At 48.0% G+C, this 26,680-nt stretch overlaps 1 protein-coding gene across 2 annotated transcripts in view; it reads left to right on the top strand.

The window, feature by feature from the left end:
• CCAR1 (cell division cycle and apoptosis regulator 1) overlaps window positions 1-26,680 on the top strand; it is a 189,314-nt gene that overhangs the window by 31,312 nt on the left and 131,322 nt on the right. For both annotated transcript variants that reach the window (XM_075348798.1, XM_075348797.1), the window contains exon 3: window positions 16,344-16,522. In XM_075348798.1, coding sequence (XP_075204913.1) covers window positions 16,344-16,522 — 179 coding nt within the window. The remainder of the gene's footprint in view (window positions 1-16,343; window positions 16,523-26,680) is intronic.

The following is a 26,680-nucleotide window of genomic DNA, read 5'->3' as shown; positions in this document are numbered from 1 at the left end:
AAGGTGAGTGTCCATGTGATGCGAGAGAAAAATGGACATGTCTACGTGTGGAGCACACGGGCACACGTATGCTCCACATGTACACACTGTCCATGGCAAGACACGCATTGATTTTAATGGGTCTACGTGTGCCCATGTCTCCGGCATGTGAGGAAACGGACCAAACACGTACTGGAGACACGGACGTGTGAAGGAGGCCTTAGGGCGGCTTTGCACACTACGACATCGCAGGTGCGATGTTGGTGGGGTCAAATCGAAAGTGACGCACATCCGGCGTCACTTGCGATGTCGTAGTGTGTAAATCCTAGATGATACGATGAACGAGCGCAAAAGCGTCGTTATCGTATCATCGCTGCAGCCTCCGACATTTCCATAATGCCGGTGCAGCGACAGGTGCGATGTTGTTCCTCGCTCCTGCGGCAGCACACATCGCTGTGTATGAAGCCGCAGGAGCGAGGAACTTCAACTTACCTGCCGCCGGCTGCAATGAGAAGGGCGGAGGTGGGCGGGATGTTTACATCCTGCTCATCTCCGCCCCTCCGCTTCAATTGGCCGCCTGCCGTGTGACGTCACTGTGACGCCGCACGACCCGCCCCCTAAGGAAGGAGGCGGGTCGCCGGCCAGAGGGACGTCGCACGGCAGGTATGTGCGTGTAAAGCTGCCGTAGCGATAATAATCGCTACGGCAGCTTTCACTAGATATCGAACGTGCGACGGGGGCGGGACTATCGCTGCAGCATCGGTAACACATTGTTACCGATGTTGCAACGTGCAAAGCCCGCCTAAAAGTGACTGCTAAATCAGTGGTCGTTTAACTGTCTAGACAGGCTGACAGTATTTCCATGCAGAGAGATCGGTGATAAGATCCTTCTGTGCGCATCAGAACATCATTGTTGTTGGCAGCACATCTTGTTTACACAAGTCAATGTGCTGCCGAGACTGATTATTTTTAAGCATGCCTAGAAATAATCTCACCTTGCCTCTTTAGAATGGGTGATAATCATGAAAGTCTTGTTCCTGAGAAAAACATTATAAAATATATGCTGGAAAAATACTGTATAAATATGAAAATCATACGCTCATTTATTTGTACAGCAGGTTGCACCAAAACATACAACTTCCTACATAAAACAAGGCCTCATCCAGCCATCTAATTGCCGAAAAATATTTATGGCTGCTGACCTGCACAGAGGCAAAGAAATGAAGAATTGTAACTGATCGTATAGATGCCACAGCCCGGTGTTATAGGGTTAAGTAAATGTAAAAATGCTCTTGTGACAGTTGTCGTGTAATATCCAGAGAGGATCTGAAGATTATAGCGCACAAGCATGAATGTGTTCAGGAATATTCCCTGCTGAATTCTTCATCAGTCAGCACTTACCTCATGGTCACAGATGTGCCTTGCTGACTAGATTTATGAGTGTTGACTGGTAAGGGGAACAGGTTTGGTGACAGCAATATTCTAGTGTCTGAGAACTGGGCTTGACACGGGGACATTATATCTGTTGATATTAAAGGGAATCTGTCAGTAGGGTCAACCCTCCTATGGCATCTACATGGTCATGTAGGTCATAGGAAGCTAAATAAAATGTTACATTGATATCTGCGATCCGATGTCTTATTCCAGATATAACCGCGTTTTTCTTATATGTAAATGAGCTGTTCCAGGCTATAGGCCAGACACTGCCATAAGAATCTGCCTCCAGAGCCTGTTATTAAAGGGGTGGTTCACCCATATTTATTATTTGCTAGACCGATATTATGTTGTGAAACAATGTTTCTCTCATATGCCTTATGTTGGCAATAGTGCCTGTGAGCGGCACTATTGTGGACCGCTGTTGCCCCATCGCCTGACCCCCGGGCTCCGTGACCTCGGGGATCCAGTGATGTCTTGTCAAGTTACTGATCACGTGACATCACCGCGCCGGCCCCAGTCTCCGTGAGAGATTTTCTGCCGGCGGTGTTTCATCGCTCAGTACAGCCCAAAGTGACAGCCCATCAGCTCCCTGCTCCCTACTCCCTCACAGCAAAGCGCTGCAGGCAGGAGACATGCTGGGCTGTGACGAGCGATGAAATGCCGCCCAGTGACTCAGGAAGACTGCGGCCAGCCACGGTGATGTCAGGTGATCAGGAACTTGACGTGATATCACCGGATCCTTGACGTCACGGAGCCTAGGGGTCAGGCGATGGGGAAACAGCGGTCCGCAATAGCGCCTCTCACAGGCACTTTTGCCAACATAAGGTATTTGAGATAAACCTTGTTTCTCAACGTATCAATCTAGCAAATAATAAATATGGGTGAACCAACCCTTTTTAAAAATAAGTTGGCATTATCAGTGAGATATGTGATGTCCGCTCTCTGTTCTCCAGATCTCACTGCTGAGCTGTGTGTGATTATCACTGACACATATGCAGGCTCCTCTCAGCTTCATCCTCCATCTCACAGGCAGACAGGGTTACTATCTTGTTATAATACAGCAGAGCTGTGAGAGCTACAGCTGCTAGTGTTTGTAAGGAGACAGTCTAAAGCGGGCATTACACACAGCGACATCGCTAGCGTTGTCGCTGGTGAAAGCACCCGCCCCCGTCGGTCGTGCATCACAGGCAAATCGCTGCCCGTGGCGCACAACATCGCTAACACCCGTCACACTACTTACCTGCCTAGCGACGTCGCTGTGGCCGGCGAACCGCCTCCTTTCTAAGTGGGCGGTTCATGCGGCATCACTAAGCGGCCGCCCAATAGAAGCGGAGGGGCGGAGATGAGCGGGCCGAACATCCCGCCTACCTCCTTCCTTCCTCATTGCGGGCGGCCGCAGGTACGGTGATGCTCCTCGTTCCTGCGGTGTCACACATAACGATGTGTGCTGCCGCAGGAACGACGAACAACCTGCAACAGCAACGATAATCGGGATTAGAACGACTGGTCAACGATTAGGTGAGTAATTTTGATCGTTAACGGTTGTTCTTGCGTTTCGCATGCAACGACGTCGCTAATGAGGCCGGATGTGAGTCACGAATTCCGTGACCCCAACGACATCTCGTTAGCGATGTCGTTGCGTGTAAAGCCCGCTTAACTGTTGTGTTGGTTTTATGTCTCGCACTGGAAACGCCTCCTTTTATTTAAGCTCTTGAGGCAAAAATATCTTGCAGATCACTGTTCCGCCCATAGCCTGGAACAGCTCATTTGCATATAAGAAAAATGTGGATTTCTTTGTGATATGATATTGGATAGTAGCTATCAAGGCATCATTTTATTCAGCTTCATTTGACCTACCTGCCTACATAGATGGCTTAGGCAAGTTGATCCTATTGACAGATTACCTTTAAATGGATCTGTTTGACTCTTTCCAGTGATTTTAGGTTTTGTAGGTTCACTCTCCTTGCCCGTATATTGTATAATCCCTGGAATCAGGCAGCTTTGGCACAGTAGGGCTTGAGATCTTGCTTCAACACATGCCATAAATGCTGATGGAGTTTTAAAGAGGGCATGTCACCAGTTCAAAAGTGGCCAGCTTTCCTCTTATGTTATTACTGCTGCTCTTCTGAGTATTCAGTTGTTTTCTTTTTTAAACATCCACCATGTGGTCCTAGAGATATGGGCCTTTTTCTGCTCTTTACAAAAGGGCGTGGCTTACAGGGTAATAATAGAGCTGTATAGAGATGCCCCCTGGGAGTCCTTCGAGCATCACCATAAAAACTAGCAGTAAATAAAAAGGCCCATATTTCTGGAGTCTTATGACGGATTTAAAACAAGAAAAAAGCTGAATACTCGTGGAAGGAGCAGGAATAAAATGAGACAAAAACTGTTTTTGTCCTGGTGATAGGCCGTCTAGTGCTATACGTACAGTAAGGAGAATGTGATCTGTGTCGAAGGACAAGATGTTGTATTCTGCCAAATGCATTCCAAAACCTACGATAAAATGACCGGTCACAAGCTTTATATTACTTTCTTGGCACCACTTGATGCCAGCTGTGATCTAAGATACAAGCAAGCCTCATCTTACATCTTTATCATTTATTACTTACATGCAACATTTTAAAATTAAAAAAGCCTCAAAGATGTTGTGTGAACATTGACAGCACCTTGCTTGGACAACATAATTAGCAATTATTTGTTCACTGAAATGTGATAATTAGTTTTTTCACCTAATATATTACATGATTATATAAAACCACAATGGGCCTGCAAACAGGGCTGTGGAGTCGGTAAGCCAAACCTTCGACTCCAACTCCTCAATTTCCCTTGCACCGACTTAGACTCCACGACTCCGACTCCCACATATATTTCTTATAGTTAAGTGAAAAATTTATTGTAGTACAATGTGAACATCAGACATTTAATCATTTTTATGATACAATAATCAAGATATTCAGATAGAACATAAAATACATTTATTGGAATACAACTTCAGAACACAAACTGTAATAAATTGTAAATATGTAATACACTATAATATACAGTAGATTACATATATATCTTGTGTGTGTATATGTATATATATATCTAAATATCTTGATTATTGTATAATAAAAATGATTAAATGTCTGATGTTCACATTGTACTAAAATAAATTGTTCACTTAAATATAAGCATTATACTAAATGTTATTTCTTTGTCGCTCCTAATTGGGAGACCCAGACAATTGGGTGTATAGCTACTGCCTCCGGAGGCCGCACAAAGTACTACACTTAAAAGTGTAAGGCCCCTCCCCTTCTGGCTATACACCCCCCCGTGGGATCACGGGTTCCTCAGTTTTTTGCTTTGTGCGAAGGAGGTCAGACACGCACGCATAGCTCCACTGTTTAGTCAGCAGCAGCTGCTGACTATGTCGGATGGAAGAAAAGAGGGCCCATACAGGGCCCCCAGCATGCTCCCTTCTCACCCCACTTTCTGTCGGCGGTGTTTGTTAAGGTTGAGGTACCCATTGCGGGTACGGAGGCTGGAGCCCACATGCTGATTCCTTCCCCATCCCCATTAGGGTTCCGGGTGAAGTGGGACTTTACCGGTCTCCAGGCACTGAGACCGTGCTCCATCCGCAGCCCCTGGAGAAGCCGCTGGATATGGAGCTGAGTATCGTCAGGGACAGACCCTGCTCCGTCAAGGTACTCTGTGTCCCCGTGCATACCGCGCGCACACCGCAGCATGGCTGGGTGTGTTAGTGCGCCGGGGACATCAGCGCTGCTGCGCTTGTGCCATTTCCTCACTACAGCTTGGCTGAGTGGGTAGACTTAGGGCGAACGGTCGCGCCGGCCGCTGGGGTCAGTCACACTGCGACGCGGCTGGGACTTGTGGTGCGCCGGGGACGTCCGCGCTGGCCGTGCATATATCACGGCCGCGCTTATTACTACAGTCCCCGGCTTTTGCGGCCTAGTTCGTCTCGTTCCCGCCTCCGCACCTGCCAGTCAGGAGGAGGGCGGGACGCCGTACAGAGCATCAGCGCTGAGGGCTGGAGTCTGTTTTACATACTCCAGCCCTCACACCAGGCACAGTAGGACGCAGTTTCCCGCACTTTGTTTGTGGCACGCCCACGGTCCGCCCCTCTTCACAGGACGCCAGCAGCCATTCCTGCCTGCACGCTGAGCTGGAGAGGGGAGCCTGGGAGACCCAGACACGGGATTCTACGACCTCATACCCGCTTTTCAGTGGGCGGTAAGCAGCCCTCAAGGGCTCACCCCCACTTGTGCCGTTGTGTACTTGGTATTTTGTGTTTGCAAATACTTTTCACTGTACGGTCGCTGGTGATTCTCGGCTATATACCCTCCTAGATTGCAAGGAGGCAACAGCATGTCGTCCGTTAAACGCAAGGGTGCCAAGGCACAGACTTTATATGCTGCCTGTACCGCATGTGGGGCTACTCTACCGGCAGGTTCCACTGACCCCCATTGTGTGCAGTGCTCGGCCCCTGCAGCACTTGCTCAGCCGGGGCCTCTGCTAGACGTGACCCAGGGTGTACCACCTGTGAATGCTGTCCAGGTGACAGGAACGGAGTTTGCAGCTTTTGCTGATAGATTGTCTATGACAATGTCTAAGATTCTTGAAACATTGCAGTCTAGACCAGTAACTCAGACCACGGACACTGTTGAATCATTGCTCCCTGGTCCCCCTCAACTGGAACACTTCCGGGCTCCGGGGGTGTCACATGCACCCCAGGGTGACGGCTCTGACTCGGACGACAGTCCCAGACAGCCTAAGCGGGCTCGCTATGAGGGGCCCTCAACTTCGTCTCACTGGTCAGGATCCCAGCGGGATGAATCTATGGGTGATGAGGCGGATGTAACTGATCAGGATTCTGATCCTGGGACCGCTCTCAATCTGGATACACCGGATGGTGACGCCATAGTGAATGATCTTATAGCGTCCATCAATAAGATGTTAGATATTTCTCCGCCAGCTCCTCCTGAGGAGGAGTCAGCTTCACAGCATGAGAAATTCCATTTCAGATATCCCAAGCGTAAATTAAGCTCTTTTCTGGACCACTCTGACTTTAGAGACGCAATCCAGAAACTCCACGCTTATCCCGATAAGCGGTTTTCCAAACGGCTTAAAGATACACGCTATCCTTTTCCCCCTGACGTGGTCAAGGGCTGGACCCAGTGTCCCAAGGTGGACCCTCCAATCTCCAGGCTTGCAGCTAGATCCTTAGTTGCAGTGGAAGATGGAGCGGCACTTAAAGATGCCACTGACAGACAGATGGAGCTCTGGTTGAAATCCATCTATGAAGCTATTGGAGCGTCGTTGGCGCCAGCATTCGCAGCCGTATGGGCACTCCAAGCTATTTCAGCTGGGCTTACACAAGTCGACACTGTCACACGTACATCTGCTCCGCAGGTGGCACCATTGACCTCTCAGATGTCTGCATTCGCGTCTTACGCGATTAATGCTGTCCTAGACTCTACGAGCCGTACGGCGGTGGCGTCAGCCAACTCCGTAGTTTTACGCAGAGCCTTGTGGTTGAGGGAATGGAAGGCAGATTCTGCTTCCAAGAAGTGCTTAACCAGTTTGCCTTTTTCTCGTGACCGATTGTTTGGTGAGCGTTTGGATGAAATCATTAAACACTCCAAGGGTAAGGATTCATCCTTACCTCAACACAGACAAAACAAACCCCAACAAAGGAGGGGTCAGTCTGGTTTTCGGTCCTTTCGAGGCTCAGGCAGGTCCCAATTCTCCTCGTCTAAGAGGACTCAAAAGGATCAGAGAGGCTCAGATTCTTGGCGGACTCAATCACGCCCAAAAAAGACAGCAGGAAGAACCGTCACCAAGACGGCTTCCTCATGACTCTCAGTCTCCTCTTTCCGCATCCTCGGTCGGTGGCAGGCTCTCCCGCTTTGGCGACATTTGGCTGTCACAGGTCAAAGACCGTTGGGTGAGAGACATTCTGTCTCACGGGTACAGGATAGAGTTCAGCTCTCGTCCTCCAACTCGTTTCTTCAGAACTTCTCCACCGCCCGACCGGGCCGATGCTCTGCTGCAGGCGGTGGCCGCTCTAAAGGCGGAAGGAGTGGTGACTTCCGTTCCTCTTCAGGAACAAGGTCACGGTTTTTACTCCAATTTGTTTGTGGTGCCAAAGAAGGACGGGTCGTTTCGTCCCGTCCTGGATCTAAAGTTGCTCAACAAACACGTAAAAACCAGGAGGTTCCGGATGGAATCTCTCCGCTCCGTCATCGCCTCAATGTCTCAAGGAGATTTCCTAGCATCAATAGACATCAAGGATGCTTATCTCCATGTGCCGATTGCGCCAGAGCATCAGCGTTTTCTACGCTTCGTTATAGGAAGCGAACACCTGCAGTTCGTAGCGCTACCTTTCGGGCTGGCGACAGCCCCTCGGGTCTTCACCAAGGTCATGGCTGCAGTAGTAGCAGTCCTGCACTCGCAGGGTCACTCTGTGATTCCGTATTTGGACGATCTACTTATCAAGGCACCCTCTCAAGAGGCATGCCAACACAGTTTGAACGTGGCACTGAAGACTCTCCAGAGTTTCGGGTGGATTGTCAACTTTGCAAAGTCAAATCTAACCCCGACCCAATCACTAACATATCTTGGCATGGAGTTTCATACTCTCTCAGCGATAGTGAAACTTCCACTGGACAAGCAGTGCTCGCTGCAGACAGGGGTGCAATCTCTCCTTCAGGGCCAGTCGCACACCTTGAGGCGCCTCATGCATTTCCTAGGGAAAATGGTGGCAGCAATGGAAGCAGTCCCTTTCGCGCAGTTTCATCTGCGCCCTCTACAATGGGACATTCTCCGCCAATGGGACGGGAAGTCGACGTCCCTCGACAGGGATGTTTCCCTCTCTCAGACAGCCAAGGATTCTCTCCGGTGGTGGCTTCTTCCCACCTCTTTGTCAAAAGGAAGGTCGTTCCTACCCCCATCCTGGGCGGTAGTCACGACAGATGCGAGCCTATCAGGGTGGGGAGCAGTGTTTCTTCACCACAGGGCTCAGGGTACGTGGACTCGGAAAGAGTCCACCCTTCAGATCAATGTTCTGGAAATCAGAGCAGTCTATCTTGCCCTGCAAGCCTTCCAACAGTGGCTGGAAGGCAAGCAGATCCGAATTCAGTCGGACAATTCCACGGCGGTGGCGTACATCAACCACCAAGGGGGAACACGCAGTCGGCAAGCCTTCCAGGAAGTAAGGCGGATTCTGTCGTGGGTGGAAGACACAGCATCCACCATATCCGCAGTTCACATACCAGGCGTGGAAAACTGGGAAGCAGATTTTCTCAGTCGCCAGGGCATGGACGCAGGGGAATGGTCCCTTCACCCGGACGTGTTTCAGGAGATCTGTCGCCGCTGGGGGATGCCGGACGTCGACCTGATGGCGTCACGACACAACAACAAGGTCCCGGTTTTCATGGCACGATCTCACGATCACCGAGCTTGGGCGGCAGACGCCTTAGTTCAAGATTGGTCACAGTTCCGGCTACCTTATGTGTTCCCACCTCTGGCACTGTTGCCCAGAGTGCTCCGAAAGATCAGGTCCGACTGCCGCCGCGCCATTCTCGTCGCTCCAGACTGGCCAAGGAGGTCGTGGTACCCGGATCTGTGGCACCTCACGGTAGGCCAACCGTGGGCGCTACCAGACCGTCCAGACTTGCTGTCTAAAGGGCTGTTTTTCCATCTGAATTCTGCGGCCCTGAACCTGACTGTGTGGCCATTGAGTCCTGGATCCTAGGGGCCTCAGGTTTATCTCATGAGGTGGTTGCCACCATGAGACAGGCTAGGAAACCATCCTCTGCCAAGATCTACTACAGGACGTGGAAGATATTCCTATCTTGGTGCTCTGCCCAGGGAGTTTCTCCCTGGCCATTTGCATTGCCTATTTTTCTTTCCTTCCTGCAGTCTGGGTTGGAAAAAGGTTTGTCGCTTAGCTCCCTTAAAGGTCAAGTCTCCGCGCTATCCGTATTTTTTCAGAAACGCCTAGCGCGACTTCCTAAGGTACGCACGTTCCTGCAAGGAGTCTGTCATATCGTCCCTCCTTACAAGCGGCCGTTGGAGCCCTGGGATCTGAACAAGGTTCTAATTGCTCTCCAGAAGCCGCCTTTCGAGCCTATGAAGGAGATTTCCTTTTCTCGGCTTTCACAGAAAGTGGCTTTTCTAGTGGCGGTCACGTCTCTTCGGAGAGTGTCCGAGCTGGCGGCGTTATCTTGCAAATCTCCCTTCCTGGTGTTTCACCAGGACAAGGTAGTTCTGCGTCCAATTCCAGCGTTTCTTCCCAAGGTGGTATCTTCCTTTCATCTCAATCAGGATATCACTTTACCGTCTTTGTGTCCGCATCCAGTTCACCAATTCGAAAAGGGTTTGCATTTGTTGGACCTGGTGAGAGCACTCAGGATCTACATTTCTCGCACGGCGCCCCTGCGCCGCTCGGATGCACTCTTTATCCTGGTCGCTGGTCAGCGTAAAGGGTCGCAAGCTTCCAAATCCACCCTTGCGCGGTGGATCAAGGAACCAATTCTTCACACCTACCGTTCTGCTGGGCTTCCGATTCCATCTGGACTGAAGGCCCATTCTACCAGAGCCGTGGGTGCGTCCTGGGCATTACGGCATCAGGCTACGGCTCAGCAGGTGTGCCAGGCGGCTACCTGGTCGAGTCTGCACACTTTTACCAAACATTATCAGGTGCATACCTTCGCTTCGGCGGATGCCGGCCTAGGTAGACAAGTCCTTCAGGCGGCGGTGGCCCACCTGTAGGAAAGGTCTGCTTGACAGCCCTATCACGAGGTATTCTTTTACCCACCCAGGGACTGCTTTTGGACGTCCCAATTGTCTGGGTCTCCCAATTAGGAGCGACAAAGAAGAAGGGAATTTTGTTTACTTACCGTAAATTCCTTTTCTTCTAGCTCCAATTGGGAGACCCAGCACCCGCCCTGTTTTTTCTTAGGGATTTTGTTTTTCGGGTGCACATGTTGTTCATGTTAATAAGTTCAGTTCTCCGATGTTGTTTATCGGATTGAATTTGTTTTTGAAACAGTTATTGGCTTTCCTCCTTCTTGCTTTTGCACTAAAACTGAGGAACCAGTGATCCCACGGGGGGGTGTATAGCCAGAAGGGGAGGGGCCTTACACTTTTAAGTGTAGTACTTTGTGCGGCCTCCGGAGGCAGTAGCTATACACCCAATTGTCTGGGTCTCCCAATTGGAGCTAGAAGAAAAGGAATTTACGGTAAGTAAACAAAATTCCCTTCTTTTTAGTATGTTTTTGTTGAAAACTGTTTTTTGCCACTTACATAGTGTATTACATAGTGCATTACATAGTGTTATATATAACTATGTAAGTGGCAAAAAACAGTTTTCAACAAAAAAATACTAAACAACATTTGTGCAGTCTATGAATTTGTTGTAAGAAATAGAATTGCCTCCATCAGATTCTCCTTCGCAGATGATCTCAAATCTGACCTAATAATTTTCAAGCTAGAGAACAACCTTTCTACACTAACTTTGGTTGGAGGCAAAGCCGTAACCACACGGGCAACATCTCTAACAATTTCCGGGTATAAAGGAATTGCCTCATGCACAGACAGTTTTGATGAACGGTTGAATTTTTCTATTTCTTTGACAGCAAGTGAAAAATTTTACTGAAATCTGGTCAATCTGCTGGTATAGGAGACGGAGTGAAATCTCTTTCCTTGCGGCAACGCTTTGCCTGCTCCGTGTCATGCAAATACTTGTCAAAGTTAAACTCCTCATCTGATGAGGATGATGATATGGCAGCAGTAGCACTGTCAGGCCCCAAGTCCTCTTGCGCCTGGCAGTCCTTTAGCCGCTCATCCTAACTGCTACCTCAGTCAGCTTCTTTTCCTTAAGTAAGCTATTGATGATCAAGCAGTATATGATGACTTGGGTCCACATAAACAGCTGCCAGAAGAATTTATTTTCCAATAGCTGTGTCTCTCTCCGTTTCATTGAAACAGAAATGCCATCTACAATTAAATCTCTTCTTTGGGACAGGCAAAATAGCTTATTCTTCCACTCCCTTATGAAAATGCCAGGAGTTAAATCCTCAGCTTGTACGGTAAATGGGTGATTAAGCAATTCCTTCAATTCAGCCACCTTTGTCCATTGACCTTCATTTAAGGTTACTTGAGGGTTCACCATATCTATAAGAAATTAATTTAGTTTAAGCAATCGCTCAGTCATTAAATAAGTGCTGCCTCACCAAGTGGCTTGATCAACAATTGCCCCTTTCCCAGCACGTCTCTTCAAGCTGGAATCAATTGTAGAGGTTCTGGCGGCAATAACCAATTTCCTCACTTTTCCAATCAGATTTCCAGCATGTCCGCCCAGTTTCACACATCCGGCTTTTCGCCAATTTGGCGGATGCGTCTCATTCCAGTACAGTACGTTACAGTACAGTGGCAGCGCCGCAACTTCCAGATCACATGACAGCATGTGACCGGCGTTTGTCGCGCTGCCACTGTACTGTATACACTGTACTGAAGTGCGCCTCATCCGCCAAACGGGCGAATAGCCGGATGTGTGAAATCCGGGGTCCCTCTTGCAGACTATCTCTTATTGCCAGCTGCAGCGTGTGCACAACACACCGCATGTAATGAATATGAAAGTGTTTTGAAGCAGCTTCAACAATATCATCTAATCCTAAAGTATCATTTTGCTGTTCTGTTGTAATATCTGTTTGTTCCTCAGTTACATGAACAGCACTGGGGCTCCATCTCAAACATACTGAATCCTAAATGTTCTTCTAGCTGTTGTGCATTACTCTCATTCATCAGTTTAATTGTACTTATGTTTGAAGCATTGTCCTTCCAATAGCAAGAAACTGTTCTTTTTTGAGTTTGTAATCTTGCAGAACTTTTTCCACTAAGGCCTGGAGAAACTGGCCGGTGTGATGAGCTTTAGTATCTTTTACTGCCAGTGTCTTGCTAACAATTTCTTTCTTGTCACAAACATATCAAACATTGATGGCAAAATAATTCAGTGAAATGCAGCGACTCTGGTATCCAGCAAAGGCAATGGGTTTCAAGATAGGACATTCAGACACCGCGTTTTGTGAGGATCCGTTTTTGTGCTCAAAAACAGATCCTCACAAAGAATGAGCAGTCAGTTTGTGGCGTTTTTCTAATCTGCTTTTGCTATTGAAAGCATTATCTTTGAGCTCAACAACCTTTCAGGTGATGCGGTTTTTTAAAAAGCTGATCTGCTTTAGGCAGCTGACAAATGTATCCTCAATAAACGCAGCAAAAACATTGTGTGAATGTTGCCTTAGATCAGGAATAGAACAGACATTTATAGGACATTTCATAACTTTCACAAATTCCTATGAAAAATATTCAGCACATCCTGCATTGCACTACCGTCCCCAATTTATTATATATTTTAGGAGTCGGTGCATTTTATAACGACTCCGACTCCACCAAAATGAGCTCCGACTCCGACTCCACAGCCCTGCCTGCAAAGACTGGGCTTATCTCCCACTGCTGAAATGATCTAAATTTTTATTTTTATGCTGACTTGATGTAAGTATCGGCCTGATCAGAGGGCAACCAATCAATTGAATACCTATTAGGGCGGCTAATCAATTGTATGCGTATTATTTTTTAACTGTTCCAAGCATATCTGTGGGATGTTCGTAGTACTCCTTGCCTTTTAATTATTTTGCCCAGCTAGGATCTAAAAACCAAAACTTAGATCTTGGTATCGTCCCAATATTGTTTTTTAAGGCACCATACCCACAATGAGTATTTGGTGAGCGTTTAATGATGCAGATCTTCTATAGCATTTCTGCGCCTATTATGTAAATTAGGTTACACGCATTTTTATCACATTTTTGATGGTGCAGAAAATCTGCACATAACTTGGCGTACCACCGAGAGAGATTGCAGTGTTGCAGATCTCAGAAGCGCATCACAGTTCTGTTTACTCATTATGAAATAAAAGATTTCTATAATCTCGTCCACTTTGCTGGAACTGTAAGACGTTTCGTTTTTGTTTTCCCTTAAAGGGGTTGTCCAATACTTGGACAACCCCTTCTGATCCCACTTGTTTGCCCCATGTTTCCCCTGTGCTGGTGAGGTTCTAACAGTGTCGTGGCTCTCGTTCCCAGGGCTCACGTGACTGCACGCCAGCCGCATGTCCAATCAGCGCCAGCTTCTGTCTCCCCGCCTTCAGACATGAGCAATCAACAGGAAGTGAGAGGCTGCCGTAGCGCTCACTTCCTGTTGATTAACTCGTTTGTCCGAAGGTGATGAGACAGAAGCCCGCACTGATTGGACAAGGGACTCGCGTGACGTCACGTGAGCCCTGGGAACGAGAGCCACGACACTGTTCCAACACTGGAGGCGAGTATAGGCTTTTTATTTGACCTGGGGGAAACATGTGGAATCAGGAGTTGTCGTAGTATTGAGTAAACCATTTAACCGAAATATAGGTGCAATATTTGGGGTTTGCACTCGCTTGATTTTGCGGATCAGCAAGATTGAAACCTATAACTATCAATTCTTCTCGGCTGCAGACTTCAGTGACCCCAGGAACTTTTCTTTATCTCCCCAATAAGTGAGGATAAGTGCTGTCTGATTTAGTTTGAGGGGGTCTTTTCTTCTAGACAAGTATGAGTTACTTTACATGGACCAATCGGCGGCACAAAATGGCCACCAATCAGCAGTAGTTTAAATGCCTATTTGCACAGACAGGTCAACGTAAACAAAGCACACGGCATGATCTATCGTATAATCGTTCAGGGCGCTCAGGCTGCCATAGATCTCATCAGTGCAGGTCCTATTTACACAAAATAATGCCCCGCCAAAAACAATTCTCTTTTTTATGCTCCACAAACGATCATTTCTCCCAATGATTGAGTGTTTTGCTGGTTCCTCAGGCGATCGTCAGTGTGTTTACACAGCAAGGTGATCGTGAAACGTGCGGTTTTAACAGCATTTGTTCACTCTTATCTTGCAGTTTAAGTGCCTCTTACGGATATGAGGAGGTGCATAACAAATCATCCTCTACCCCTTATCGGAGCATTTGTTGCCTGTGACTTGGATGTTTACCAGCAGGCGAATCACGGGGTTCATTTTAGTGCTGATGAATATGATGACCTTTATGAACTCGGCGTAGCTTATACTTTTATTTTTAAGAATTCTTGTGCGTCTTGTGTTGCTTGGGTCACACTTTGACCTGCAAATGATTATTTTATTAAACAAAACTTTACCCTTTGCAAAATTTTATGAAGACGCACCCATTAATGACTGGTGCTGGTTGGCATTCTACTTTCAGAAAATATATGGATATGGGAGGGAAAGTGTCAAAACTGTCTGTCCTGGCAGTGAAAGGGTTACTGTGGAGTAGGTTTAGCTGTGATATGCTCCCCTGAATACTGTGCATCCCAATCCTGTATAGAACGACTGCAGACCCCTGACAGCGCACACGCCCCAATTACTGAATGACCGTTTAGTCAGCTAAACAAATGATGGGAGTCAGCACTAATGCCCGACACACAAAGGGCCGACGAGGGAGCAGCTGGCTGCCCGGGCACGCTAATGAAGGCAGCCATGTGTGCGAAATTGGAATCTGCTCTAGGATTGTGACTCGCCGGCAATCCTGTGCCCTCGGGCTGTGGAAGCTTTCACATCCCCACTCATGAATATGGTTATGGTCAATAAATCCTGTTAATAAGAGAGAACACGCACATTTCCTGAAAACATATTCTCTACAGAAGTCCCTGAGCCCACATTTGCATTTTGTTGCTATTTGAGAGATATAACCCTTTGTTGTACTCCGGCCCGGTGACACGGCAGTATATATAATTATATATATACTAAATGATTTCCTCCATTCGAGCATTGAATATATATATATATAGATAGATAGATAGATACAGGCAATGTATGAAAACCTGGCATTCTTTTTTTTAAACACAAATTTTATTGCAGTTTTCAGAATCATTACAATATATCTAACATTTGAACAAGAATAAATTCACCTGAAAACCTGGCATTCTATAGAACACATAGGCAATGTACGGTATACAATCCCTGTCGTTTTCAGGCAAGGTATGAAATATCTGCGTTCTATACTTTACCTAAACATTACATAAAATGTCTAGGTATTAGAGAATAACAAGAACTGCTCAGGCAAAGTCTGATATAACGCCCAGATTGGAAAATAAACAGTCAAAAAACTAATGAAAGAAGAAATCCTAAATGAACAACAGGATATCTTTACTGGGAAAAACACAAAGAAACAGAAGTGTCATTCCTGACTATTAGTGTTTAGTAACAAACAGTCAAAAACATAAAAGAAGAAATGCAAAATGAACAACAGGATATCTTTGCTGGGAAAAAAAAAAAGGAATCAGAAGTGTCATTCCTGACTATTTGTTGCAGCACGGGAGGCTAGAATGGCATTTTAATGCTAAGGGCAACTAAGCCAGTTTCACAGATCTGCTGCTGCCTGCTCTGTCCACCTACTTTTGGACGGACCACCCCTGTGGTATTCTACACTCCGCCTGTTTGTCATTTAAGTATTCTATAGAATGACTTGGAAATGTATGAACATCTGATGTATTTCATACCTTGACGACCCATTTCCGGCATTGTATACATTGCCTAGGTATTCTATAGAATGCCTGTTTTTACACATTGCCGGTAACATAGATAGAGATATAGATATATTGATATATATCTATCTATATATCTATCTACATGTCCTAGATTCAGTGTTCTTGTATAAATGCGGTGTCATGGAATACGTGCCTGTGTTATTTCTGTACTAACTTGTACTGCTAGTGGTAGTAAAGCCACACCTGACATTTTCCCTCCCTGCCTTAGCTGGTGATGTTTTATGAGCTTGGACACGTTTTATGCAATGCACTAACATTGTATTTTCTCAGCTCCCCTAGGGGTCCAGCAGCCATCATTACTCGGGACGTCCCCCACAATCTACACTCAGCAGTCGGCCCTTGCTGCTGCCGGCCTTAGCACCCCTTCTCCAGCAAACTACCAGCTTACTCAGACTGCCGCACTACAGCAGCAAGCGGCAGCTGCGGCTGCTGCAGCGGCTCTTCAGCAGGTAACTCTATATTCAGTCAAACTTTGAGTAATTTGTTTGGTTTCCCTAATAATCCTGCTGATCTTGTTCACTTACCGTGCAGTCATTATGAGCCGGCCAAGCAAATGTGAATGCTGCAGCCAATCACTGGCGTCGGTGGCGAAGTCAGAATATACAGCACATATTTTTATTTATTTTTTTTATGATGCGCATTAAATAATGTGGCCATTTAACAGATGTGGTCATTATAGATGCAACTAGATCAATCATGTAAAAGATTTTAACTTTTTTTTTCCTTGTTTGTCCCAGTAAAAACACTTTAAAAATTATTTAGAGTACATGGGAATTATTGATCTTTTATTTATTTTTGAGTGGGTAGGGGTTATTGAAGAAAATCTATCCTGTTACTGCAGTAGACTGGAGAAAATGTAAGTATTCTATGTACAGTGCCTACAAGTAGTATTCAACCCCCTGCAGATTTAGCAGGTTTACACATTCGGAATTAACTTGGCATTGTGACATTTGGACTGTAGATCAGCCTGGAAGTGTGAAATGCACTGCAGCAAAAAAGAATGTTGTTTGTTTTTGTTTGTTTTTTTTTTTTTTAAATTGTGAAAAGTTTATTCAGAGGGTCATTTATTATTCAACCCCTCAATCCACCAGAATTCTGTTTGGTTCCCCTAAAGTATTAAGAAGTATTTCAGGCACAAAGAACAATGAGCTTCACATGTTTGGATTAATTATCTTTTTCCAGCCTTTTCTTACTAATTAAGACCCTCCCCAAACTTGTGAACAGCACTCATACTTGGTCAACATGGGAAAGACAAAGGAGTATTCCAAGGCCATCAGAGACAAGATCGTGGAGGGTCACAAGGCTGGCAAGGGGTACAAAACCCTTTCCAAGGAGTTGGGCCTAACTGTCTCCACTGTTGGGAGCATCATCCGGAAGTAGAAGGCTTATGGAACTACTGTTAGCCTTCCACGGCCTGGACAGCCTTTGAAAGTTTCCACCCGTGCCGAGGCCAGGCTTGTCCGAAGAGTCAAGGCTAACCCAAGGACAACAAGGAAGGAGCTCCGGGAAGATCTCATGGCAGTGGGGACATTGGTTTCAGTCAATACCATAAGTAACGTACTCCACCGCAATGGTCTCCGTTCCAGACGAGCCCGTAAGGTACCTTTACTTTCAAAGCGTCATGTCAAGGCTCGTCTACAGTTTGCTCATGGTCACTTGGAGGACTCTGAGACAGACTGGTTCAAGGTTCTCTGGTCTGATAGACCAAGATCGAGATCTTTGGTGCCAACCACACACGTGACGTTTGGAGACTGGATGGCACTGCATACGACCCCAAGAATACCATCCCTACAGTCAAGCATGGTGGTGGCAGCATCATGCTGTGGGGCTGTTTCTCAGCCAAGGGGCCTGGCCATCTGGTCCGCATCCATGGGAAGATGGATAGCACGGCCTACCTGGAGATTTTGGCCAAGAACCTCCACTGCTCCATCAAGGATCTTAAGATGGGTCGTCATTTCATCTTCCAACAAGACAACGACCCAAAGCACACAGCCAAGATAACCAAGGCCTGGTTCAAGAGGGAAAAAATCAAGGTGTTGCAGTGGCCTAGTCAGTCTCCTGACCTTAACCCAATTGAAAACTTGTGGAAGGAGCTCAAGATTAAAGTCCACATGAGACACCCAAAGAACCTAGATAACTTGGAGAAGATCTGCATGGAGGAGTGGGCCAAGATAACTCCAGAGACCTGTGCCAGCCTGATCAGGTCTTATAAAAGACGATTATTAGCTGTAATTGCAAACAAGGGTTATTCCACAAAATATTAAACCTAGGGGTTGAATAATAATTGACCCACACTTTTATGTTGAAAATTTATTAAAATTTAACTGAGCAACATAACTTGTTGGTTTGTAAGATTTATGCATCTGTTAATAAATCCTGCTCTTGTTTGAAGTTTGCAGGCTCTAACTTATTTGCATCTTATCAAACCTGCTAAATCTGCAGGGGTTTGAATACTACTTGTAGGCACTGTATATGGATGGCACAGGATTAACCATTTGCAGTACACCGTCACAGCTCCTCTCCTGATAAACTCTATGGCTGCAGATAGACTCTGTTCTTCCTGGTGACAGCTTCCTTTTAAAGGGAACCTGTCACCAGATCAGCCCTTATATACACCATTGCAGAATACATCATACAAGAGCCCAGGCCGCTCTGTAGAAGGTAAAAATTACTTTTATAGTACTCACCTAGGGGGTGGTCCGGTCCGATGGGTGTTGCTGCCCTCCAGTCCGCGCCTCCTCTCTGCTGCAATTCCCGTCATCCTTCTTCCCAGCATGGATGACGCTTCCTACGTCATCCACTCAAGCCGGCATTGCAGTCTTGTACAGGCGCACTTTGATCTGCCCTACTCAGGGCAGAACAAAGTACTGTAATGCGCAGGCACGAGGAAAGGTTAAAGACCGCCTGAGCAGGGCAGATCAAAGTGCGCTTGCACAGGACTGCAATGCTGGCTTGTGTGGATGACGTAGGACACATCATCGATACTGGGCTGGATGGAAATAGGACGGGAATTGCAGCAGAGAGGAGACGCCGGACAGGAGACCAGCGACACCCATCGGACCGGACCGCCCTTTAGGGGAGTATTATATAAGTGATTTTTACATTTTACAGAGTGGCCTGATCTCCTATATGCAGTATTCTTTTTATCTATCCATCGATAGTCATCACAGGTCCTTAACACCTTTTAGCCGCCGGGCGTTTTGCGTTTTTCCGGGGTTTTTTTGTTTCAAGAAGGGGAGCAAAAAAAAAGAGAGCCGTAACTTTTTTTTATTTTTCTGTCAATCTTGCCATATGAAGGCTTGTTTTTTGCGGGACAAGTTGTACTTTTAAATGAAACCATACGTTTTACCATATAGTGTACTGGAAAACAGCAAAATAAATTCCAAGTGTGGAAAAACTGGGAAAAAAAGTGTGATCGCTCAATAGTTTTTGGGATATTTTATTCACCATGTTCACTATATGGTAAAACTGATGTGTGGGTGTGATGCCTGAGGTCTGTGCGAGTATGAAGGCACCAAACATGTATAGGTTTACTTGTATCTAAGGGGTTAAAATTCACAAGTCTATCCAAAAAAAGCGGCACACGTTTTGCGTCATTTTCCAAAATCTGTAGTGTTCTCATTTTTCGGGATCTATGGCTCAGCGATGGCTTATTTTTTGCATCTCGAGCTGACGTTTCTAATGGTACAATTTCTCTGACGCCTCATTGGGGGGCACAGGACTATGGGTGTTATGCTGCCTATCTATAGGAGGACACTAAGTAGATGCTAAAGCATAGCTCCTCCTCTGCAGTGTACACCCCCTGGCCGGGCCAGGCAGTCTCAGTTTTAGTACACAAGCAGTAGGAGAAAAACCAGTAAAAGTTGGTTTCATGATATCAAAGTGTGAACAGCATGACGAGGAGGACTGTGTAAATACCAATTCTAATTGAACCCCCAAATTTATTGCTTGAATCCATGGATCAAACACCTATTGTGTATTTTGCCATTAAGCTTCTTCTTAGGCTGCTTTCACACATCAGTTTTTTGCCATCAGGCATGCTCCGGCGAAAAAAGTGATGCGACGGATCCGGGGAAAAAATGGATCAGTTGCATCAGTTTTTCCATCCATTTCTTCAGTTTTTTTTGACGGATCCATTTTGATACTGAGCATGCTCAGTTAAAAAAAAAAAAAACTGATCCGGCGTCCGTAATCCGTTTTTCTCTGACGCCTCATTGGGGGACACAGGACCATGGGTGTTATACTGCCTTTCCATAGGAGGACACTAAGTAGATGCAAAAGCATAGCTCCTCCTCTGCAGTATATACCCCCTGGCCGGGCCAGGCAACCTCAGTTTTAGCTTAGTGTCTGTAGGAGACACTTCCTTTCAAGGTTTGTTATTTTTTGAGGGCGACGGTTTCATTTTGGGACCGATCTCCCACCACCATCAACGGGCGGGAATGTGGAGTGTCGCCTCCACGTACCCCCTCCTGCGACGCTGGATCCTGGGCTGGACGACGGGTTCCACAGACACCGATTTTCCAGAGCCCAGGGCAGAGGCACAATTCCTCAGCCCCTCTTTGCAGGCTCTGAGTTGAATATGGCACCTGTGTGACCGGACACAGCAAGCTGACTCTATTTCCACTGCCTGGACTGAAACAGTGTTTAAGGTGAGATCCCCCCTGACTCGTTTCCCAGACAAAGAGAAAAGATGGTGCAGGGAAGGCTCCCAGTACTGCTGAATTTACAGCATTTATTATGAGAAAGTCCCTTGCTGATTGCAAGGAGGAGAGCCCCAGGGATCCTGAACACACAGTGTTAACTTTTCTCTAGCTTGCTGGCTGGAGGAGGGGGAAGTCCCTCGCTGTTTGCAGAAAGTCTTGCACTGATCATTTACCGGTGGCAGGGGGAGGGCCCAGAGCTCAGGAACTCACACTGTTTATTTGCTCTAGCAGAAAGGTCGGCTGATAACCACCAGTGACAAGCTGTGTGCTGACTGGAGGGAGAGGGAGGAAAACTGTCAGAAGCTCCCTTCCCGCCGTTTTTTACTACCCACAGCAGGGGGGGCACACTGACTACTTCTTCGCGCTCTTTTAGCGCTAAGCCCCAACCCCGGCGGCAGCAATAAGCCCCCCTTCTCCAGGAAAGCGTGCGAAGATCTCCACAGAGCTTACTCCTTCCTGAGGACAGGGGCATCGGCTAATTTTGGTGAGGTGCTTGCTTCACTTGTAGCTTTGCTGACCATTGCTCCCCCTCCTGGCATACTCCTATTAGGAACATGCAGAATTCTAAGGGCACTAAGAGTGCTAAGGCCCACATAGTCTATTATTCAGCCTGCACTGCCTGCCACGCTGAGCTACCACGTAAACACACCTCTTCTCTCTGTGAGTCCTGTGCCCCTATAGCCCCCCAAGACCCTCCTGCCACCACCGCTGCAACCGTCAGCCCAGAGCGTAGGGCTCCCAGCCCACCGAAATGGGCACAGTTTCTGTCCCAATCCATGGAAAAACTGTCACAGAACCTGGTGCTGGCTATGCAATGTCGTCCACCACACCCTTCTGGGTCCCTGGACGGAATGCAGCCTGAGGATACCCCTATGGAGGATCCTTCTGAGGTAATCTGGGCACATGCTTCACCGGTTGCAGGGATCAGGAAAAGAGCACCCGGCCGGGTTTCTCCAGCACTCTCTCATGGCCCCCATGACTCTCCCTCGGGAGCACACAGGGCAGGCTCTCCAACACGCTCCACGGCTTCTGAAGAGCTGGAGGAGGGAGAATGCTGTTTGTACCAGGAGGATTCCTTGGTTTCATCCTCCCCAGATGATCAAACTGCAATAGACTCCCTTATAGCAGCAATCAACCAAACTGTGCATGTGGAGGATCCCCCATCCACTACCACTGACCATGCGGCCTCCTTTAAGAGGGCAAGGAAACCCCAAAAGGTTTTCGCTGATCACCCAGAGTTTCAGGATATCCTCACAAAGCAAAGGGTGAAGCCTGACAGGCGCTTCGGTAACCGAAAACTCATGGAGTCCCGGTACCCTTTTGCCTCACCTGCCCCTAAGGGCTGGGCCGATCTGCCCTCGGTCGAACCCCCCCCCCCCACCCCGGTCTCCCGCCTTACCACAAAGATGCTCCTGTCTTTACCCAATGGTTCCTCCATCAAAGACCCAACAGACAGGTGGAACAGGTGGAGCACCTCGTCCGCTCTGCTTTTGAGGCTGCGGGTTCCTCCCTCTCGCCCTCCTTTGCCTCTGTGTGGGTCGCTAAGGCGATCTCGGTCTGGGCAGAATCCCTTAACACTTCGCTTGAGGAATCCCAGTTCACTCATACCTTCACAGACGTAACAGCTCAAATTGCCGCTGCGGCGGAGTACCTCATGCAGGCCTCCATGGACGCTGCTACCTGCGCAGCGTTTGCCACCTCAAATACCATAGCCATCCGTAGAGCTCTCTGGCTCCGACAATGGCGAGCGGACTCTGCCTCCAAGAAGTTTCTCACAGGCCTTCCCTTTTTTCCAGACCGATTGCTTGGCGAACGTCTGGACAAGCTCATTTCTGACGCCACGGGAACAAAGAGTACCTCCCTCCCCCAGCTGAAGTCCAGGATGTCCTTCACCAGACGTCCACAGTCCTCGTTCCGCTCCTTTCAGAACTCATTTGGTTGGTGGACATCCCGTGCTGTCCCCGCCACCAGCCGCGGACTACGCAGGGACCAACCTTCTCAGCTCTCCCCAAAACCCACTTCGTCATGGCAGCCTAGACCGAAACAGTCCGGGACTAGGGAGACTCGTCCACAACGTTTTCCCCCCTCATGACTGCTTTGGCGCCCCGGAAGACACACTCATTGTAGGAGGTCGACTGCGGCTCTTTCATCACATCTGGGCTGCCGCCTCAGACGACAAATGGGTGCGAGACCTTGTGTCTTACGGTTACCACATAGAATTCGGACTCGACCCCCAAGTCTGTTCTTTCTCTCAAAACCCCCAAAGACTCGAAAACGATGCAAAGCTTTTTTCTCAGCAATCCACTCGCTCCAAACAGCAAGAGTGATAATACCTGTTCCAGACGACGAGAAGTTTGGGGGTTTTTATTCCAACCTCTTTGTGGTCCCCAAAAACGATGGGTCAGTTCGACCCATCCTGGACCTCAAACACCTAAACAAAAATGTGCACGTACAGAGATTCAGAATGGAGTCCCTAAGGTCCATTATTGCATCCATGGTCGAAGGGGAATTCCTCTCCTCCATAGACGTCAAGGACGCGTACCTGCACATACCCATCGCCCCAGATCACCAAAAGTTCCTACGCTTCGCAATTCAGGACTCCCACTTTCAATTCGTAGCTCTACCCTTCGGCCTTGCCACCGCACCAAGGGTCTTCACCAAAGTCATGGCGGCCGCCATGAGCGTCCTTCACGCCAGGGGAGTAGTCGTTCTCCCTTACTTGGACAACCTCCTCATCAAGGCCCCCTCCTTCCGCGACTGCTCAACCAGTGTACAGATCACTGTGGACACCCTATCCCGCTTAGGGTGGCTAGTGAATCTAGACAAATCATCCCCGATCCCATCACGATCCATCACCTTCCTGGGCATGTCCCTGGACACCCGTCGGGGCTTGATCTTTCTCCCTCAGGACAAGGCGATCGCTCTTCAACGAGCGGTACGCTGCCTTCTACGTCCTCCGTCTCGCTCCATTCGATTCAGCATGAAAGTGCTCGGCAGGATAGTGGCAGCTATGGAAGCAGTACCCTTTGCTCAACTGCACCTCCACCCACTGCAGCTAGCCCTTCTAGCGGCCTGGGACAAGAGCCCCTTCTCCCTGGACAGACATCTTCACCTGACGCCTTCAGTCAGGTACGCACTCCGCTGGTGGCTTCGGTCCTCATCCCTATCGAAGGGTAGATCTTTTCTCCCAGTGAACTGGCTGGTCCTGACCACGGACGCCAGCCTCCTAGGCTGGGGAGCAGTGTACTGGCACCACACTGCTCAAGGATGTTGGACACCCCATGAGTCTTTCCTACCCATAAACATCCTGGAACTCCGCGCGATCTTCCTCGCGCTCAGAGCGTTCTGCCCTCTGCTAGCGGGTCGTCAGATTCGAGTCCAATCGGACAATGCGACAGCTGTAGCCTATATCAATCGGCAGGGGGGCACCCGCAGCAAAGCGGCTTATCTCGAGGCCCACAAGATCCTCAGCTGGGCCGAATCGACGGGATCAGTGATATCAGCGGTATACATACCGGGGGTAGAGAACTAGGCAGCAGACTTTCTAAGTCGCCAAGGCCTGGCCGCCGGAGAATGGTCTCTCCACCCAGATGTGTTTCTACACATCTGCACTCGCTGGAGCACACCAGACGTGGACCTAATGGCCTCAAGGTTGAATGCAAAGGTACCCGCGTTCATAGCCAGGTCACGCGACACGCAGTCCATCGGCACGGGTGCTCTAGTCTGCTCCTGACACCACTTCCGCCTGCCTTACATATTTCCACCTCTACCCCTGCTGCCACGGGTAATCAGGAAGATCAAGGCAGAGGGAGTCCCGGTGATACTGATAGCACCGGACTGGCCCAGGCGCGCCTGGTACGCCAAATTAGTACAAATGCTCACAGACGCACCGTGGCGCTTTCCAGACATCCCAGACTTGCTGACCCAAGGGCCCATTTCCCATCAGAACTCCTAGCCCTGAAGCTGACGGCATGGCCATTGAGACCTGGGTATTAACAAGAGCGGGATTCTCCCCCGCGGTTATTTCCAACATGATCAGCGCCCGAAACCCTGCTTCATCCCGCATTTACCACCGTACGTGGAAAATCTTCCTTTCATGGTGCAGGGAAACTAACGTCCAGCCTATGACTCTGGCCATCCCCAGAATTCTCGACTTTCTACAGTCTGGCTTGCAAGCGAGGTTGGCTCTCAGTTCCCTTAAAGGGCAGGTCTCAGCGCTCTCAATCTTCTACCAATGCCTCCTGGCTCAAAAACCGCAAGTCAAGACCTTCCTCCAGGGCGTTTTCCCATCTAGTTCCCCCGTACAAACGGCCGCTGGACCCATGGGACCTCAACCTCGTTCTGGACGGTCTTCAGAGGTCTCCCTTTGAACCCCTCAAGGAATCCTCCCTTGCTTTCTGTCCTGGAAGGTAACATTCCTGGTGGCAATTACGTCCATCAGACGGGTTTCGGAGCTAGTAGCACTCTCTTGCCGTGAGCCTTTTCTGATCTTTCACCAGGACAAGGCGGTTCTGCGCCCCCTTCCGGATTTCCTTCCAAAGGTTCTTACCCCGTTTCATTTGAACGAGGACATTGTTCTGCCTTCCTTTTGTCCACACCTAGTTCATAGGGTGGAAAGGTCTCTGCATTCGTTAGACCTCGTCAGAGCTCTCAGATATTACATATCCAGGACAGCCCCCTTTAGGAAAACGGACTCCTTTTTCGTCATTCCTGAGGGGCCTAAGAGGGGACAGGCAGCTTCAAAGGCGACTCTGGCTCGCTGGATTCGCTCTGCGATCCAGGAAGTCTACCGCTTGCAACTCAAGCCCATTCCTAGTGGGCTGCGGGCTCATTCCACGCGAGCAGTTGGCGCTTCGTGGGCCATTCGGCATCAGGCTTCAGTGGAACAGGTCTTTAAGGCTGCGACCTGGTCTAGCCTACATACTTTTTCAAAGCATTACAGAGTCCATACCCAGGTTTCAACTGAGGCAAATCTGGGTAGGAAAATTCTGCAAACTGCAGTAGAGCACCTCTCTCAGTAGGCGCTCCAGGCTGTCTGGGACTGGTTCCTAGTCCTTGGGTTTTGTTGTCTTCTTTTATGTTTCCCACCAATGGACTGCTTTAGGACGTCCCATGGTCCTGTGTCCCCCAATGAGGCGTCAGAGAAAAACGGATTTTTGTGTACTCACCATAAAATAATTTCTCTTAGCCATCATTGGGGGACACAGCACCCACCCTGTTGGGCCTTGGTTCTCTCAGTACCTTATTTGGTTATGACTTTTCTTTTCTCATATTCCTCTGTTGAGAAGTTTTTACTGGTTTTTCTCCTACTGCTTGTGTACTAAAACTGAGACTGCCTGGCCCGGCCAGGGGGTGTATACTGCAGAGGAGGAGCTATGCTTTTGCATCTACTTAGTGTCCTCCTATGGATAGGCAGCATAACACCCATGGTCCTGTGTCCCCCAATGATGGCTAAGAGAAAACAATTTTACGGTGAGTACACAAAAATCGATTTTTTTTGCACAGATGCTACATTTTGATCGCCTGTTATTGCATTTTGCGCAAAACTTGTGCCGTTTTGAATTTGTTTGCCGCTACGCCGTTTACCGATCAGATTAATTGATTTTATATTTTGATCGGGCATTTCTGAACGTGGCAATACCAAATGTGTATTTTTTATTTTTTTATCCCTTTAGTGTGCAATTCGGCGAAAGGGGGTGGTGATTTCAACTTTTAGGTCTTTTTTGTTTTTTTATCATTTTTTAAAACTTTTTTCAAGTTTTGGTTTTTTTTTTTTTGTTTTTTTTTTTTTTTGATTTTACTAGCCCCCTTAGGGGACTATATGGATCGGCAATCTGATCGCTCTTCCATATCTTCGGATCTCAGCTACATTCTGTCTATGCACTATGCCGCCACTGAGAGAAA

Source organism: Anomaloglossus baeobatrachus, chromosome 5, assembly GCF_048569485.1.
Source record: "Anomaloglossus baeobatrachus isolate aAnoBae1 chromosome 5, aAnoBae1.hap1, whole genome shotgun sequence".
NCBI lineage: Eukaryota > Metazoa > Chordata > Amphibia > Anura > Aromobatidae > Anomaloglossus > Anomaloglossus baeobatrachus.
The sequence above is the reverse complement of the archived record's forward strand: the minus strand, read 5'-3'. Positions and strand labels throughout refer to the sequence as shown.